General features: G+C 46.6%; 1 protein-coding gene across 2 annotated transcripts; it reads right to left on the minus strand.

The window, feature by feature from the left end:
• Positions 1-28: 28 nt before the first annotated feature.
• Positions 29-12,779, minus strand: FBLIM1 (filamin binding LIM protein 1). Of its 2 annotated transcripts, none has more exons than XM_070759445.1 (8): positions 12,453-12,779; positions 10,579-10,755; positions 10,333-10,457; positions 8,077-8,164; positions 4,050-4,219; positions 3,071-3,249; positions 2,801-2,918; positions 29-1,640 (listed from the first exon to the last, which is right to left on the minus strand). In XM_070759445.1, exons 2-8 carry the CDS (start codon positions 10,745-10,747, stop codon positions 1,512-1,514), a joined length of 978 nt encoding a protein of 325 aa, XP_070615546.1. In that variant the 5' UTR covers positions 10,748-10,755; positions 12,453-12,779; the 3' UTR covers positions 29-1,511. The 2 variants fall into 2 exon arrangements, with proteins under 2 accessions (XP_070615546.1, XP_070615545.1); XM_070759444.1 differs by having other exon boundaries at positions 12,430-12,472.
• Positions 12,780-18,295: the final 5,516 nt, after the last annotated feature.

An 18,295-nucleotide genomic window follows, 5' to 3' on the forward strand; every position in this document is an offset into this window, starting at 1 on the left:
TTGGCATGATTAGGAAGGAAATCGAAAATAGGTTGGCAAGTCTTGTATTGTCTCTGTACAAATCGATGATGAGACCACACTTGGAGTACTGTGTGCAGTTCTGGTCACTTCAAGGATATAATTGAACTGGAAGAGGTACAAAAAAGGGCAACAGGTATGATCAAGGAAATGGAGCCCCTTCCTTATGAAACCAGGTTGTAACGCCTTGGTCTCTACAGCCTTGAAAGATGGTGTTTAAGAGGTGACTTGATCGAAGTATAAAATTATTATTATTATTATTATTATTATTATTATTATTATTATTTAGATTTGTATGCCGCCCCTCTCCGAAGACTCAGAGCGGCTCACAACAACAATACACAATATAAACCCAATGATTAAAAACAGAACAGTTAAAACCCTTAATTTAAAAACACTCATACAAACCATACATAAAATGGGACGGCTGGGGAGAATCAATTTCCCCATGCCTGGTGGCAGAGGTGGGTTTTGAGGCGTTTGCGAAAGGCAAGGAGGGTGGGGGCAATCCTGATCTCCGGGGGGAGTTGATTCCAGAGGGTTGGGGCCGCCACAGAGAAGGCTCTTCCCCTGGGTCCTGCCAGACGACATTGTTTTGTCAACGGGACCTGGAGAAGGCCAACTCTATGGGACCTAACTGGGATTTGTAGGATTATCCAAACTAAATATCAGTGTTAGTATCACCCCACCCCAAATTATGCATGGGATAGAAAAGGTGGATAGAGAAAAATGCTTTTCTCTATCACACAATACTAAGACGAGGGGGGCACTCCCTAAAGCTCATAGGTATGGAAGTGAGGACAAATAAAGGGAAATATTTCTTCACCCAGAGGGTCACTGATTTATGGAATTCCCTTCCAGAATAGGTCGTAACAGCTGTCAGCCTGGCTAGCTTCAAGGCAGGGTTAGAGAGATTCATGGATGCCAAGTGTATCAGTGGTTACTGAAACGGGTGTCCAAGTGCCGCCTCGTGTTGGTTGAGGCAGGCAGGATTCTCTTGGGTACCATTTGTTGGAGGTCAAGGGAAAGGGAGGGTTTTGCCTTCTCTTTCTGCTCAAGATCCCCAGGGACAATTGGTGGGCCACTGTGTGACAGAATGTTGGACATGATGGGCTTTGGCCCGGTTCAGCATGGCTCTTCTTACGTTCTTATGTCACCATGTGAGATTTTGCTATCTCCATAAGAGCAGGAAGAGAAATTGAGCTCGAGCCCGGGTGCGAGCTACACACAATAAGCTGTACCAGCAGGAACACACTACTGCTCCAGCAGCAGGAGAGCCGAGCACTGCCCCTAGCCGGCAGACGTAAGCAGGGGTGAGGAGCATGGCGTCTTTAGTCTGGTGGAAGAGTCGTTCGACAAGGAGACTGTTGCTCTCGGTCCCCGGGCCACACACACACAAACACCCAAGGAGGGAAAGAAAACATTGATAAAGGCTCACATACAGAACAAAAGGGAAGGGGCAGATGGCACACTGGCCCCAATTCTGAGGGCGGTCAGCATCCTATTTCCTCCGCAGGAGGGCCCTGGGTCTGCCAGGCGTGGCAGGCTTGGCAAAGGAGGCGGCTGCCAAGAGGGTAACACCCGTCCTCCGTCGGCTCCAGGGACAGCAAGACCTGACACTTCTACGGGGCAAAAGAAACGAGAGTCGGGAGTCTGCAGGGAGGGGGGGGGGGTCATTTGCTTTGAAACCCTCACCCTCTTTGCCAAGGACATTGCGGAGTTGGGGGGTAGAGGTGGGACTGGGGAGTAAGCAGAGGTGGCTGCTGTCAGAATGCCAAATTGCGCACAGCTCCACAGCTCTGGAACCAGGCTGTCTGGGGGAAAGCATTTTGAAATTCCCTGATATTTCTCTGACATTTCTCTGTAACTTGCAATCTAGTTAAATTGCAGTCGTAGATGATGTCATACCAAATGGCTAAGCTGTGGAGAAATATTGGTAGCTCAGGAAGCATGTTTTTGCCACAGTTATGCTCATTTTTGTTTGACCCTGCAAAGTGGCACAGTCCTTTTTTTTTACATGATTTTCCCCTGACTTTTAAACATTTTAATAGTTGGGTTTTCTTCTGATTTATTCCATTTTTTTCACGAATTCCCTGACAATTCCGATATTTCCTGAACTGCCGATTTCCCTGATAATTCCCTGATTTCCCCGTTTTCCAGGTTTGCTGGACACCCTGTGGAACACATGCGGGGAAGGACAAAACCTTGCCGAAACGTGGCAGCACGTGTTTCTCGGTGCGAGATTTTGCATCCCACACAGGTGCAGGAAGCAAAATTGCACTACATTCCGCACTCATGTTCCAGAGCCACGGAGCTGCACGCAATTAGGCATTATCTTTTTGTATTGTTTATTTATTTATTTATTTATTTATTCAATTTTTATGCCGCCCTTCTCAGGGCAGCTTACAACATGTTAGCAATAGCAATATTGTTATTATGTTGTACGCCGCCCTGAGTCCTTTGGGATTGGGTGGCATAGAAGTTGAATGAATGAATGAATGAATGAATGAATGAATGAATGAATGAATGAATGAATGAATGAATGAATGAATGAATTCCAGCAGCAGCCCACCCTCTGGGAGCAAGCCTTCCCAGTTCCCCAAACCCAACTTGGAAGGTTCTCCAAAATTAGGAGCGGGAAAGGGGAAGTTTCTGGATCAAGAAAGCCACAAAGTCAGAGATGCTTCACGAAAAATGATGCTGGCTTCTTTGCTTGGGCATCCTTTGAACGGAGGTCTCTTAAGACACACACACACCCTTCAGCCCAGTGGCCCAGACCCACCTCACACCGATAGCAGTCCTCGTGGAAGCTTCTGCCTAGGCACTCGATCCTGTATGCATCCCTCCCATCCTGCGGGATAATACGCTCTTCACAGACCCCGCAGGTGGGCGCAAATTTCCTGGAAGGCAGGACGGTCAGTTGGTCGGTCATGCCGCAGCTCCCATTTTAACTCTAGCCCAGGGCAGGGATTCATCTGCCTTTCGTCCCTGCACTTCTTCTGTGCAAAGCACAGCCCCCCATCCCCAATGGTAGAGAGCCATGGTGCCGTACCTGTAAAAGTCCGGAAGACAAAGTGCCCGCTGATCGTCATCCACGGCGAAAGCATCACTGCCGATCTGTTGGCTGCAGGCCACGCAGGTGAAGCATTCTGGGTGGTATCCTTTCCCCACAGCCCAGACAATCTCACTGAGGATGAAGGCTTGGCAGGCATCGCATTTCTCCAGGGTCGTCTGGGGTGGGCATGAGGGGCGTTAAACCCAGGAAGGCAAGATGCAGGTATGATCTAAAGCAGGGGGTCTCCAACCTTGGCAACTTTAAGGCTTGTGGAATTCAACTCTTGGAAGTTGGAAGTCCACAAGCCTTAAAGTTGCCGAGGTTGGAGACGACAGATCTAAAGCATCTCTTTCTCCTCTTCCTCCCACTACCCCCCGTGCCACGCTAGCCATTACCTAGACCAGTGATGGCCGACCTTTTTTGGTTCATGTGCCAAAAGAATGTGCATACTAGTGCATGTGCATGTACTCACACCCATTCCTTCCCTCCACTCATGTATATCCTTGCACTGCTCCTTGCGCATGCACTCAACCCCGCCCCACAATGCATGTGCCCAGGCCTCGCTGAAGTCTGGGACGGTGAAAAAACAGACGGGCAAACCAGAAGTTCAGAAAAACGGAATTCCGGTTTCCCCGTCATATGGTTTTTCACACTCCCGAGGGTTTAGGGAAGCTTCCTGAAGCCCCGGAGTGCGAAGAACAGTCCAAAGGACAAACCGGAAGTTTGGAAAAATGGACTTCTCTTTTGCCCGTTGTATCTTTTTTCACATTCCGGAGCTTTCAAGCTTCCTAAAACAGCCCAACGGGCAAACCAGAAGTCAATTTTTCTGAACTTCCGGTTTGCCCGTTGGGTGAAACGGTCTTCCTCAATGCCAAAAATCAGCATGTGCCCTGAAGCTGACACAGGGCAATGCCTCGCATGCCCTCCACCTCTGGCAGGCATTCCGTACGTTCGCCATCACTGGCCTAGACCTTACCTGATAGCAGGCCACGCACAGCGGCCGGCCCTCTTTCTGATAGTAGCTCTGCCCTGCAAGGCTGCTGTGACACGCCCGGCAGGTGAAGCATTTGACATGGTACTGCTTCCTCATGGCCTCCAGAGTGACGGCCTCAGGCAAAATGCCCTTATGACAGAAAGCGCAGATATCTAGGGAAGGAATCGGGCAGGCCGACAGGATATTCAGCATCAAATCAAATACCTAACAGTACACATAACGAATTGCCTTTGCATAAAAGTTGGAAGGATCTAAGATTCCGTCAGAAGAAAGTGTTCTCAAAAGAAATTTGGATTGTGCTGAGATGAGTAGAATGACAATGAGACTTAAGGACACTTGAGTATTACAATGTTTGGATGAAGTGTTATAAATTGATAGAAAGTGAGTTTAGTTAGGGTCGGGATTAAGATAAAAACAGCAAGACAGAGAAGAGAAAAGAAATAAATTAGATTAATAAGGTATTTAATTACCTAATACTAGTATCAAAGTATACCCCAAAATAAAGAATAATAACAAATGTGTTTAAGAATGATAAGGTAATAGGTTAAAAATATCATATTGATAGTCTGCCAAATGAAAAGGTGGGGGGGGGGTTTCCTGGAAGGAGGAATCAAGAAAGGATTAAGAAGAAGAGGGAGGAAGTAGGGTTTTTTGGAGAAGGTTAAAGGAGGAGAGGAGAGTGCAAGAGGGGAGTGAAGAAATGAATTTTGAATGCAGACTATTGATTTTAAAAGGTGAAAATGAGAATATAGAAATGGAAAATATGGAATATTTATTTGTTTGTTTATTGCATTTATATGCCGCTCACTCCGAATCGGACTCTGAGTGGCTAACAACATATACAAGTAAAAATCAGTAAAAAAAATCAAAATCACACATATCATAAAACAACCCCATGCGTATCAATGTTCCCTCTAATTTTTTTTCGGTGTGTGCGGAAAAGTATAGTGTCTGAGCAACAGTCCCTTTGGGACTGGGCGGCATAGAAGTATAAGTAAGTAAGTAAGTAAGTAAGTAAGTAAATAAATAAGAAAAAAATCCCTTTTTTAATTAAAAGAAATTAATAATAAAACCAAACCAAAATCTATTACTATTATTACTATCTTCTCTTTTTCCATCCCTGTCTCCTCCCCCCTTGTGTGTGTGTGTGTGTGAACTCTTGAACCATTTCCAATAACAGGTGAGCTATTGGAAATGGTTCAAGAGTTCACACACACATACAAACGGCTGGGGGGGGGGTTTCTGTTATTATTTGGGTGCATTTTACCATATGCTTTAAATCAAGAGTCATTTCTCCCTCTTTCTCTCTCCCCGTCTTGCTCTCTCTCTCTCTCTCTCTTTCTCTCTCTCTATTGCTTTCTTTCTCTCTCACTCTTTCTTTCTATCTCTTGCTTTCTTTCTCCTCTCTCTTGCTAGCTCTCTCCCCCCCTTTCTCTCTCTCTCTCTTTCTCTCTAGTTTTCTTTCTCTCTCTCTATTGCTTTCTTTCTCTTCTCTCTCTTGCTATCTCTCTCCCCCCCCTTTCTCTCTCTCTCTCTTTGTCACTTACTTTCTCTCTCCCCCCCCCCTCTCTCTCTCTGTGTCAGCGAGGGGGCTGCGAGAGCGCTTTCTCCGAGCGCTTCAGGAACGCTTGCCCTGCCTCTACTGCAGCCCCCTTGCTGAAAGTCTGGGATGAAAGCGCTCCCAGCAAAGGGGCTGTGAGAGGGGCAGGGCGGGCATTCCCGAAGCGCGTGGAGAGAAGAGGAGAATCCGCAGCCACGGCCGCGAGAGAAGTCGCGCCCCAAGGCAGGAGGCAAGGCAAGAAAGTAAGTGACAAAGAGAGAGAGAGGGCGGAGGAGGAGAGGGGGCCGATCAGGCGGGCAGGGGGCAGGGCCGAGAGGGGGCCGGAGGCACCGTGGGGAGGCAGGGGTGGCCACGGCTCCCTTTTTTTCTTTCTACTGCCGGCCTCCCCGCCCCCCCCCCCACGGGCTGTCAGGGGGATGGGGAGCGCGTGCGCGTGGAAAAGGGTGCGCAGCAGGGGTATTTTGGGGCACGCGCGTGTTCACGCACGCAGCTTACAGAGAACGGTGATGCGTATTAACGATCAGTCTTAATTCCAGGCCTACTGGAAAAGCCAGGTCTTAACGGCTTTCCAGAAGACCGGTAGGGTGGAGATACTGCGGATCTCTGGAGGCAGTTGGTTCCAAGGGTCGGAGTCGCCACAGAGAAGGTCCTTTCCCAAGGCCCCTCCAGCCGACATTGTTTGGTGGGCAGGATCTGGGGAAAGCTGTGGGCCCTTCCTTGCCACAGTGAGGTATGACGGAGGAGGCGGTCCCAAAAATAGTCTGGCCCTGAGCCATTTAGGATTTTAAAGGTAATAACCAACACCTTGAATTGCGTTTGGAGACTGACTGGCAACCAATGCAACGCATGGTAAAGTTGGAGCAATACAGGCATACCTTGGTACCCCACCCCCACCCCGTTATTGCATGCGCTGCTGCATTCCGCACCAGTTGAAGTCTCTGAACGGTCTTCAAGAGTAGCCACTAATGTACTATTTGTAACATGTATGTAAGGTACAGTGGTACCTCTACCTAAGAACGCCTCTACCATAGAACTTTTCTAGATAAGAACCGGGTGTTCAAGATATTTTGGCCTCTTCTTAAGAACCATTTTCTATTTAAGAACCCGAGCCCAGAAAAATTTCCCAGGAAATTTGAGAGCGGCACGAAGGCCCGGCCAGTTTATTATTATTATTATTATTATTATTATTATTATTATTATTATTATTATTATTTATTAGATTTGTATGCCGCCCCTCTCCAAGGACTCGGAGCGGCTACTAGCAAACAATACAATACAGTCTACAAATCCAATGTTAAAAACAGAACAATTAAGAAACCCTTATTAAGAACCATCACACAACTCAACATACCATACATAAAGTGAGACAGCCGAGGGGGAATCAATTTCCCCCTGCCTGGCGACCTAGGTGGGTTTTCAGTAGTTAACAGACGGCAAGGAGGGTGGGGGAGGTCCTAATCTCTGGAATTGGTTCCAGAGGGCCGGAGCCGCCACAGAGAAGGCTCTTCCCCTGGGTCCCGCCAAACAACATTGTTTTGTCAACGGGACCCGGAGAAGGCCAACTCTGTGGGACCTAATCGGTCGCTGGGATTCGTGCGGCAGAAGGCGGTCTCGAAGGTATTCTGGTCCGATGCCAGGCATTCCTGCCATTCCCCCTAGGTTTCTCTCTCTGGCACAGTGTATGGGAGGCAGCCTCGTGCCAGGTGTATTAGAGGCAACTGCTCTTCCTCGCCGCCTCCCTCTTTTTTTTTTAAGCCTTAAATTTTGGATTTTTTTTATTCCCCTCACCTCGCCTTCTTCGGCAGCGACTGTCCTCCTTCTCTTCTTCCTCCTCCTCCTCCCACCCAAATTCCGAGCTTTTATTTCTTTCCTAATGGGTTTGCACACATTATTTGTTTTTATATTGATTCCTACTTCTACTTACAAACTTTTCCACTTAAGAACCTGATCGCGGAATGAAATAAGTTCTTAAGTAGAGGTACCACTGTATATGCATTGACATTTGTATGGATATGTGTTGAAAAAATAAAATTAAAAATTAAAAAAAAAGTCAGTGTCAAATGATTAGATTAGATTAGATTTATTGGATTTATATGCTGCCCCTCTCCGAAAACTCGGGGCGGCTCACAACAAGATAAAAACAATACATAATAACAAATCCAATACCCACCAATCCAATTACAATTTTAAGCTAAAAATTCATAAAAACAATCCCAGAATATTAAAACACGCATACAATCAATCTAACACCAAAACAACATGGGCAAGGGGGAGATGTTTCAGTTCCCCCATGCCTGACAGCAGAGGTGGGTTTTAAGGAGTTTGCGAAAGGCAAGGAGGGTGGGGGCAATCCTAATCTCAGGGGGGAGCTGGTTCCAGAGGGTCGGAGCCACCACAGAGCCGCCACAAATGACACTGTCAGTGGGGATAGGGAATAGCTTTTCTCACCTGGCACTGCGGCCTCCTCTTCCCCTTCTGCGTGTCCATTTGCCCAGGCGAGAGGAGAGGCCGGCTGAGGCTCTTCCAATGCAGAAGTCTGGAAAAGAGCAAAGAGTTAAGTCAGTGCTTCTCAAATAGTGGGGCAGGCCAGGGGGGACGTGTGATCCCGGAGAATGTGGGGGGGGGGTTTTGCCGCAGGGAGTAGGGGGGGTTTGCACTGAACAAAAGCACACAGCACAGAGCAGGAGATATACTTCACCAGAAGAGCCCTTCACTCCTCCACTCGGAACAGAATACCCTATGAGACTAGACTTTCAACCCTGGGTCTAGAAAGCTTAGAACTAAGATGCCTTAAACATGATCTAAGTATTGCCCACAAAATTATATGCTGCAACGTCCTGCCTATCGGGGATTACTTCAGCTTCAACCACAACAACACAAGAGCTCACAACAGATTTAAACTTAATATTAACCGCTCCAAACTTGAGTGTAAAAAATACGATTTCAGTAACTGAGTTGTCGAAGCGTGGAACTCATTGACGGACTCTGTAGTGTCATCCCCAAACCCCCAACACTTTACCCTTAGACTATCCACGGTTGACCTCTCCAGATTCCTAAGAGGTCAGTAAAGGGTGTGCATAAGTGCACTAGAGTGCCTTCCGTCCCCTGTCCTATTGCTGTCCTATATCTCCTATACCATTCTTCTTTCCTATATTTATTCTTTCACTGATATATTTTATTCCTATTTCTTCTCTTCTATACTTTCTTAGATATATTTTGCTCTGAATATATCCTCTATAACCTTCATTATACATTTACTATATGTATACCCAATATAACTCTCATTCTGCAATGGACAAAATCAATCAATAAAATAAATAAATAAAATAAATATAGAAACATAGAAAATTGACGGCAGAAAAATACCTCATGGTCCATCTAGTTTGCCCTTAACTATTTCCTGTATTTTACGATGGATATATGTTTATCCCAGGCATGTTTAAATTCAGGTACTGTGGATTTACCAACCACATCTGCTGGAAATTTGTTCCAAGGATCTACTACTCTTTCAGTAAAATTATATTTTCTCATGTTGCTTCTGAGCTTTCCCCCAACTAACCTCAAATTGTGCCCCCTTGTTCTTGTATTCACTTTCCTATTAAGTACACTTCCCTCCTGAACCTTATTTAACCCTTTAACATATTTAAATGTTTTGATCGTGTCCCCCCTTTCTCTTTCTGTCCTCCAGACTATACAGATTGAGTTCATTAAGTCTTTCCTGATAAGTTTTATGCTTAAGACCTTCCTTCATTCTTGTAGCCCGTCTTTGGACCCGTTCAATTTTGTCAATATCTTTTTGTAGGTGAGGTCTCCAGAACTGAATACAGTATTCCAAATATATGAAGTACAGATAACCCTTAAGATATACCATGGAAAAATATTTAACAGGGATGAAAAGAAAGCTGGAGAGAGACGGAAATCATGAGATGGAGATAATGAGACAAACCTAAGACGAGGAAATAGGACAAAGTATATGTAGCGTTTGGCTTCACTGTGACTACGGTGGGAGGTGAGGAAATATCGGTATGTTTATTGTGTCTAAAAATGTTGGCACAGGACAGCATGAAGCCAAATAAATTAAGGCATCACTTAAACCCATTACACTTGCGTTTCTGAAAAAATCTTGAGTTTTTTTCAGCGAAAACATGCCAAACATTGCAAACAATCATCCCGGCAGAGAGTTGGGGGGCACAAAAGGTTTACTTCTTTCTGGGGGGGGGGGCGTAGCAGCAAATAATTAAGAAGCACTGAGTTAAGCCAAGCGCTTCGGAAAGCACAGTGAATTTTTGAGCCTGCCAAAGAGTAAGAGAAACGGCCATGTAGTTATTGTGTGTCAAAGGTGGGGAGGTCTTTAATTAAAGATTCCTTCCCCTTCAAGGTTTTTTTTGAAGCCGCAAAGGGGGAGTGTGGAGGCTAAAATGCGGCCTTGAGCCTCTCTAAATCGCCTGGATGCCTCTTCTCCCTCTCTTATTTCATTTTTTAAACAGCCAGACAAAGTGTCTCTGGATGGCGTCGATTAAAGAGGAGGTTTACGATGAAGGATCCAGGCTATTATTGCCAGGTGGCCATTATACACATTGCATTGAAAGTTTAGGTCTACGGTCAAGCCTGTGTTTTAATTCTGCTCTCACACAGCCCAGCTTCTCTTGGCTCTCCCGGAAGGAAAAAGCCCAAAAGACGATTTACCTGCAAAGGAGGATTTACCTGCAAGGCGGCAGCTGCGTTCTGCAGATCGGGGCCCAGGGTCTCCACCGGGAGAGCAGCAGGCTGCAGAGAGCCCAGGACAGCCTCCCCAGGCTGAGGAGGAGGCAGCGGTGGGTCAGAGGATCCTGCAGGAGGAGAAGCTTAGAAAGGTCTAAACGGGCCCCCTCAGGGCCTCCCAGCCAGAGAAACCCAGGGTCCCACTTCCGCTCCAGTGGGCCCGGGTCCAAAGTACAGGAGGGGCCTCACCCGTGCCAGGAGCGCTGCCAGGCCCCCTCTCCTCTTTATGGGGGACCGTCTTCTCGGTGGGAAGGAACAGCGAGGCCTTTGCGGGCCCACTACATCCCTTACGGGGGGGCGGGGAGAGGATGATGAAGATGGAGGAGACCATGCGCTTCTCTGTCTTGTCCGCCAGCATCCCCACACCTGAGGGAAGGGGGAAGAATAGAATAGAATAAGGATAGGATAGAGTAAGGATAGGTTAGGACAGAATAGAATAGAATATAAGATAGGATAGAAGAATGGAATGGAATGGAATAGAACAGAATAGAAGAATATAGAAAAATCAAATAGAAGAATAGGAGAATATGGAAAATAGGTTAGAATAAAATAGAATGAATGGGATGGAATAGAGTAGACTTATTTATTGGCCAAGTGTGATTGGACACACAAGGAATTTGTCATTGGTGCAGATGCTCTCAGTGTACGTAAAAGAAAAGATACATTTGTCAAGAATCACTTAATGATTGTCATAGGGGTAAATATTAATAAAAACAAACAATAATAATAAAAATCGTAAGGATACAAGCAACAAGTTACAGTCATAAGTGGGAGGAGATGGGTGATAGGAACAATGAGAAAAAATGAGCAGTAATGCAGCCTTAATGAATAGTTTGACAGCATTGAGGGAATTATTTGTTTAGCAGAGTGATAGCATTCAGGAAAAAAAATGTTTTTGTGTCTAGTTGTCTTGGAGTGCAGTGCTCTGTAGCGATGTTTTGAGGGTAGAAATTGAAACAACTTATGTCCACGATGCAAGTGGTCAGTAAACATGCTGCTCAAAAAAAATAAAGGTAACCCTCCAAGAACACATCCTAGATCTGAATGAATGAAATATCCTCATTGAATACTTTGTTCTGTACCAAGTTGATTGTGCAAAACAGCACACGAAATCGATTGTCCATCAGTGTTGCTTCCTGAGTGGACAGTTTGATTTCACAGAAGTTTGATTTACTTGGAGTTACATTGTGTTATTTAAGTGTCCCCTTTATTATTTTTTTTGGAGCAGTGTATTTTCACAGCCCTCGAAGAAGGAAGGCAGGCAAGAAGCAAACTCAAGAGTCTTTACTGAAAGAGTAGTAGATCCTTGGAATGAACTTCCAGCAGACATGGTTGGTCAATCCACAAGAACTGAATTTAAATATGCCTGGGATAAATATATATCCATCCTAAGATAAAATACACAAAATAGTATAAGGGCAGACTAGATGGACCAGGGGGTCTTTTTCTGCCAGTCAATCTTCTATGTTTGTAAGGGGTGGGGGGTTCTCCTTCCAAGCGCCCCCCTCCCATCCCAACAGAGAAAGAGGTCAATGGAAACATAAACGTTGCAAAAAAATTAAAATAACCCACACTTCCCACAGTGTATTCCCTGGCCTCCCCACCCCCGCCGCTTTTTTTTGGCGGGGGGGGGGGGGGGCTATATCCTCCAAAAAAGAGGCTCAAAGGGAGATGTAGAAGCTCTCCACCCGCCCCTCCCTCCCCAAATGCCTCTTCGACCGGGGATTCCCGATTGGGGGTCCCCCAATTGGGGGGGGGGGTTGTCCCGCGCGTGGGTTCCCCTTTGAAGCCAACGGGACGCTCCAAATGAGCTTGCTGGAGGAAGGCAAGGGGGGACTTTCGGGGAGGGCATCCCACGCGTGGAAGTGGGGGACTCGGCTGGCAACGGGAGGGGGGGTCTCCTTGCAAAGCAGCGCTTCCCACCCACCCACCCCTCCTGCCTACTTTCCCAGGGAAGCGGCTGAGCTGGAAACGGGGGTCGGCGGGCTTCTCCCCCGGCCCGGAGCATCTCGTCCCCACGGGGAAAGGGATCCCTCCTACCTGACCACCGCCCTCGATCTCACCTGGAAGCCGCCGTCGCTCGCTCAGCACCTTCTTATCTGCCGGGGGTGGGGGTCGAAGAGCCACGCCCCGTTGCCGCCGCCGCCGTGGCCGTAAAAGGCGAGGGGCGTCTGCCAAAAGCCGAGCGCTTTCCTGTTACCTGCCCGGCCCTCCCGCGTCCCGCCCCCTCCTGGAATAGACCCCGCCCTCTTTCCCTCCACTCCCCCCTTCCTTCTTCCCCTTGCTGGTGGGGTCAAGGCTCGCGCAGGCTCCCGTTGGGCACTGGGGGATCCCCAGCAAAGCCACCACCACCCCCCAAATAAAAAAGCTGGACTCAGCATCCCAAACCCACATTGCCTAACTCAGCATTCGCTGGCTGGGGAATCCTGGGAGTTGAAGTCCAGATATCTTCAAGTTGCCAAGGTTGGGAAACACTGGCCTAACATGTTTTCCTCCCAAAATACAAATTTTATTTTTCTCCAACATAAAATAAAAAACAGTACATGGTACAAACCCTGAAACCCTGCATAAAATAAAACATACATTAAAATTTTCATTCAGCGGAGGCGTATCTTTCTTCCACTAGAAAACATTCCATAGAACTAATATAGAACTATTAATTAACTATTAATATTTATTTATTTATTTATTATTTATTTATTTATTTATTCGATTTTTATGCCACCCTTCTCCTTAATGCCCTAGGTCACCCCACTAGAAAAAGGACATAGGGAGGGAAAGAGAATGGGGATTTGCAGTATCCTTCCCCAGAATGGGGAGGAAATGGAGATCTTTAAGTTTTATTGCATATATTATTATTATTATTATTATTATTAATAATAATAATAATAATAATAATAATAATATTTATTAGATTTGTTTGCCGCCCCTCTCGGAAGACTCGGAGCAGAGTCTTATAGGCCACCAAATCCTGATGGATTCTGGACTGCGTACAATAATTTAAAAAGTATACAACAATTAAAATCCCAATAAAACAGTCAATAGCAACAATCCATAAAAACAATCGGCTCAGCGGCTCCAAGCGTGCCGGCAAAGCCATATTTTTAAGGCTTTCTGGAAAGCCAGGAAGGTGGGGACCGTGCGGATCTCCAGGGATGGGGGGCCATCAGCGCTGTTTGGCTGACGGGACCCAGAGAAGGCCGACCCTGTGGGCTCTAAGCGGCCTTTGGGAAGCATGAGGCAGAAGACAGTCTTGCAAAAATGGAGATTTACTGATAATAAAGATCTTAAAAGCTGTAATCAGGTCAACAGATAAGTTGACACTATTTACGACATCTGATAACTTTATAGATACGAATTTACCTCTTCTTTTTTTTCCTTTTTCCTTCTCTTTTTTATTTTTCCCTTCTTTTCCTTTTTTTCTCTTCCTTTTTCTTTCCTTCTCTCTCTTTCCCTCTAGCTTTCTTTCCTTTTATATATATATATTAGTGTGTATTTTGACTTATAACTGTATACTCAAAACCCATATATATTTGTACCAATATTTCCATAGTCCTTTTGCTTTATGCATCCCCTCCCTTATTTATCCTCAATAAAGATTATATTTTCTTAATTTTTTTAAATAAAAATAAAATAAAAAATGGAGGTTTGGCAGTATCCTTCCTCCAGGAGTGGGGAGGGAATGGAGATTTGGCAGGATCCTTCCCCTGCCATGCCCACCAAGCCACGCCCAGTGAACTGGTAGTTTTAAAAAAAATCCTTTGGATTTCACCACCAAATTTATGGGAATGTTAAAGGGAGGGAGGGAGACTAGCAAGTTATTCTGGCAGTCAAAAGCCCCTGGTTTCTTAGTTCGGCCCATTTTGTGGGGTTTAACCCTTAGGAAGAAGCTTCGGGGTGGTGGGGTGTTGATTGCTGTCCCACAAGCCGAAGCCCAGAAGTATCGCTCGTGCACTGCTTTTAAAAGCTGGGCCAGAAGATGCGGGACATCGCTATCTTGTACCAAGAGCACGTGGAGCCAATCTGATTGTCCAGCCTCGTTTACTGGCATAGGATGCCCTTCCTGAAGCGGACACAGCTGGCTAGGTTGTCTCGCACACCAACAAGACTGAATGTCTGGCTTGGTGGATATGAGCATCAAGCAAAGCTTTCCAAAGCGCATCTCATTAAAGCCCCACATGGCTCAGGGCCAGATACTTACGGGACTGCCTTCTGCTTCATACCTCTCAATGGTCAATAAGAGCCCACGGGGCTGGCCTTCTCCTGGTCCCAATGTCAGTTATCAGGGCTGCGGGGCAGGGCCTTCTCTGTTGCGGCTCTGACCCTGTGGAATCAACTGCCTTCATAGATCCGTACTATACCCACCCTACCAGTCTTCCGGAAAGACATTAACATTTGGCTTTTCCAGCAGGCCTGGGACAAGGAATGATTGAGTGTATGCATGGCTCTTTGGGTTATTTATGTATTTTAATGTTATTTGCTATTGTTATTGTCTTTTATACTATGTTTTTATCTGTTGTGAGCCACCCAGAGTCCTTCTGGAGTGGGCGGCATATAAATATCACAAAATAATAAATAAATAATAAATACCGTATTTTTCAGAGTATAAGATGCACCTTTTTCCTCCCTAAAAGAGGCTGATAATTTGGGTGCGTCTTATACTCTGCATGTAGCTTTTTCTTTCAGCCCTAACTAGCTGCTAACTACAGTATCTTCCCAGCTCTTACCTTGTGTTCTGTCTGGGTGCCCCCAGACTTCAACACCAACTGAAAAAAGCAGCCAGACACGCTGGTAAAAGCAAAGGCACTTTATAGTTGGAAAAACAAACACAGAGAAAAACCTGTTCTTCCCAACAGGCAGGCTATGAGGCTTCACAGCAGAGTCATGACGGCCAGACAATACAGCAGACTTCTTGCTGGCACACACACCACTGTAGAGAATAAGACCCACGTCTTTCCCCCCAAGGTTTCAGCCTTCAGGGCCACAAGCCAGAGTCAGAAACGCCAAAGACCACAGCCAGGTCCCAGGACTCCCAAAGATAATACTCCACAATACAGGAAGGGTGGGTCTGCCTTTTCAGTCTTTCTGGGAAGAACCACACCCAAACCCAGCTGTTGCCTATTTAGGGCTGGAAATACCTGGCTAATTGTCTCCTTCGTTGTGCTGCTCTTCTCTGCCTGAGATCGATGATGGCTTGTGCATTTTCATCCAAGGACTCCAGGCTGCTTGCTGGGGAGAGCTCCACCCCGGGGGACTCAGGCTGTTCTCCCTCTCCCTCGGCCTGATATTCCTCCTCCCCGTCTGCCTGGGCCTCCTCCTCCTCCTCCTGTTCCTCCTCCTCCCCCTCTGAGCATGGAGCCGGCAGAGGTTCAGCCGTTCCCTGAGGAGCCTCAGACAGAATCACAACACCTTGCAGGCTCTTTCATTGTTTCTCTCTGTGAAGAATGTTTTCCAAGCCCTAAGCTTTTGCAGATTTTTTTCCCCCATTGGTCTAACTTGCTCTGAATGTTTCTTTCCAGCTCTAACCAGGTGCCAACGATGTTCCCCGCTCTTACCCACTTCTAAACTCTTTCATGGTACTTTCTGCAAAGAATGTTTTCCAAACCCTGTCTTTGTAGGGGGATTTTTTGTCATTGCTTTACTTGCTTTACTTGTTTCTTTCCAGCCCCTAAACAGGTACTAACGATGTTCCCAGCTCTTACCAACTCGCAAGCTCTTTCATAGTTACTCTCTGCGAAGAATGTTTTCCAAGCTCTAAGTTTCTTTCCAGGTGCTAGTGATGTTCCCAGCTCTTACTGGCTTGGAAGCTTTTTCATTGTTGCCATCTCCGAATAAAGTGTTTTTAACCAGGGGATAAAATAATGTGCTGAAGCTGACCAGACTTAGGACACTTAGCCAGATGAATATTTGGTAAGCAGATTCTTTTCCCTATTTTCCTCCCAAAAAACTAAACTCTGAAAAATACGCTAATCTCAAGAGGGGGGGGGGCAGAATAGCAGGGGCCAGGCAGAGGCCAATGCCTGAGGCCGCCCTCCCAGGACTGTTCTGAAGGCAGAAGGTGGGGAATCGCAGCTTAGCTTCCCTGGCTCTTCCAATCTGCAGCAGCTTTGGGTGAAATGAACCAAGAACGCTCCCACCGGCTTCTTCACCCACAAAACGAAGACGGCTTTCCTAGCCCAGCCGTCGTCTCTAAGTCAGGTCTGATTCTTTTTTATTATTATTATTATTATTATTATTATTATTATTATTATTATTATTATTATTATTTAGACTTGTATGCCACCCCTCTCAGAAGACTCAGAGCAGCTCACTGGCAAGGGCCACCAAAATTGTGGCTCATGGCTGCCACCTGCTGGACTCAAAGGGAGAGAAGGAGACCCATCACCTCTGTGGTTTAGGATGGGTGGGGTCAGAGGTTACCACTGAGGAAAGGAATGGCCCCTTCACCTATAACACCTAGAAACATAGAAGATTGACGGCAGAAAAAGACCTCCTGGTCCATCTAGTCTGCCTATATACTATTTCCTGTATTTTATCTTAGGCATGTTTAAATTCAGTTACTGTGGATTTACCAACCACGTCTGCTGGAAGTTTGTTCCAGGCATCTAGTACTCTTTCAGTAAAATAATATTTTCTCGCATTGCTTCTGATCTTTCCCCAAACTAACCTCAGATGGTGCTCCCTTGTTCTTGTGTTCACTTTCCTATTAAAAACACTTCCCTTCTGAACCTTATTTAAGCCTTTCACATATTTAAATGTTTCGATCATGTCCCCCCTTTCCCTTCTGTCCTCCAGACTATACAGATTGAGTTCATGAACTCTTTCCTGATAAGTTTTATGCTTAAGACCTTCCACCATTTTTGTAGCCCGTCTTTGGACCCCTTCAATTTGATCAATACCTTTTTGTAGGTGAGGTTTCCAGAACTGGACACAGGATTCCAAATGGGGTCTCACCAGCGCTCTATACAGCGGGATCACAATCTCCCTCTTCCTGCTTGTTATACCTCCAGCTATGCAGCCAAGCATTCTACACCTGGGTCTAGAAGCTGGCCAGTTGCTACTGGATGCCATCTGGAGCCGGCATTGCCCGCTGCCCTGCCTTTTTTTCCCCTTCTGTGTCCAGAAGCGAGGGCCATGATGGCAAACCTGAGTCCCATGCGATTGGGCGGCATAGAAGTCAAATAAATGAAATGAAATGAAATTCAATTAAATGGCACGCATGCCACAGGTGCACACAGACCCATATCGGAGAGCCCTAGGTCGACTCCAGCGGGCAAGCACGCACTAGCCAGCTGATTTTTCATCCTTGGGGGAGCCCATTTCACCCTCCAGAGGCTTCAGGATAGCTTCCCTGAAGCCCCGGGGTGGGAAAAAGAGCACAATGGGCAAACCGGAAGTCCGTTTTTCCGAACTTCCGGTTTGCCCATTTTTCCACCGTCCCAAGGTTCAGTGAGGCCTGTGCGCATGTGTGAGGAAGCAGGGGATTTTGCGCATGTGCGGGGCAGTGTGGGCATGTGTGCACATCCGTGGGGGGAGGGAATGGGTGTGGGGAAATGCACGCATGCTAGCACATGCCCACCCACCCACTGTTGTGTCCAGAGGACAGTTGAGAACTGTGGCCCGCCCCTTATCCTTGGGTGGGAAAATACAGAGCCTGGATTGGCTGGCTCAGCCGGGCAGCAGCAGATGTAAATAGCTGCCAGGCACGGACATCTTGTTGTTATTACACCACTGTTATCAAGAGTTGCTGTTGTTCCACAATAAAGCGAGAATGGTTAATTCTGGGCCTGTCTGCCTCCCTCATTGGTTGGATTTTATAGCCACGCACTAGAAAAGGTTCACCATCACTAAGCTAGGGGCTTTGGTGGGGAGGGGCTGCCTTGAGGTTCAAGCAGCCTCCTCCCCT

Source organism: Erythrolamprus reginae, chromosome 8 (assembly GCF_031021105.1).
Source record: "Erythrolamprus reginae isolate rEryReg1 chromosome 8, rEryReg1.hap1, whole genome shotgun sequence".
Classification (NCBI taxonomy): Eukaryota; Metazoa; Chordata; class Lepidosauria; order Squamata; family Dipsadidae; genus Erythrolamprus; species Erythrolamprus reginae.

What these genes read in the sequence shown, in the direction of transcription:
- FBLIM1 (XM_070759445.1), bottom strand. Translation starts at nt 10,747, where the DNA reads ATGCTGGCGGACAAGACAGAGAAGCGCATGGTCTCCTCCATCTTCATC. An exon ending in TGGCAGCGCTCCTGGCACGG is followed by an intron (nt 10,458 to 10,578) that starts GTGAGGCCCCTC and finishes CTCCTCCTGCAG; the next exon opens with GATCCTCTGACCCACCGCTG. An exon ending in AGGACTGCTATCGGTGTGAG is followed by an intron (nt 1,641 to 2,800) that starts GTGGGTCTGGGC and finishes TTTGCCCCGTAG; the next exon opens with AAGTGTCAGGTCTTGCTGTC.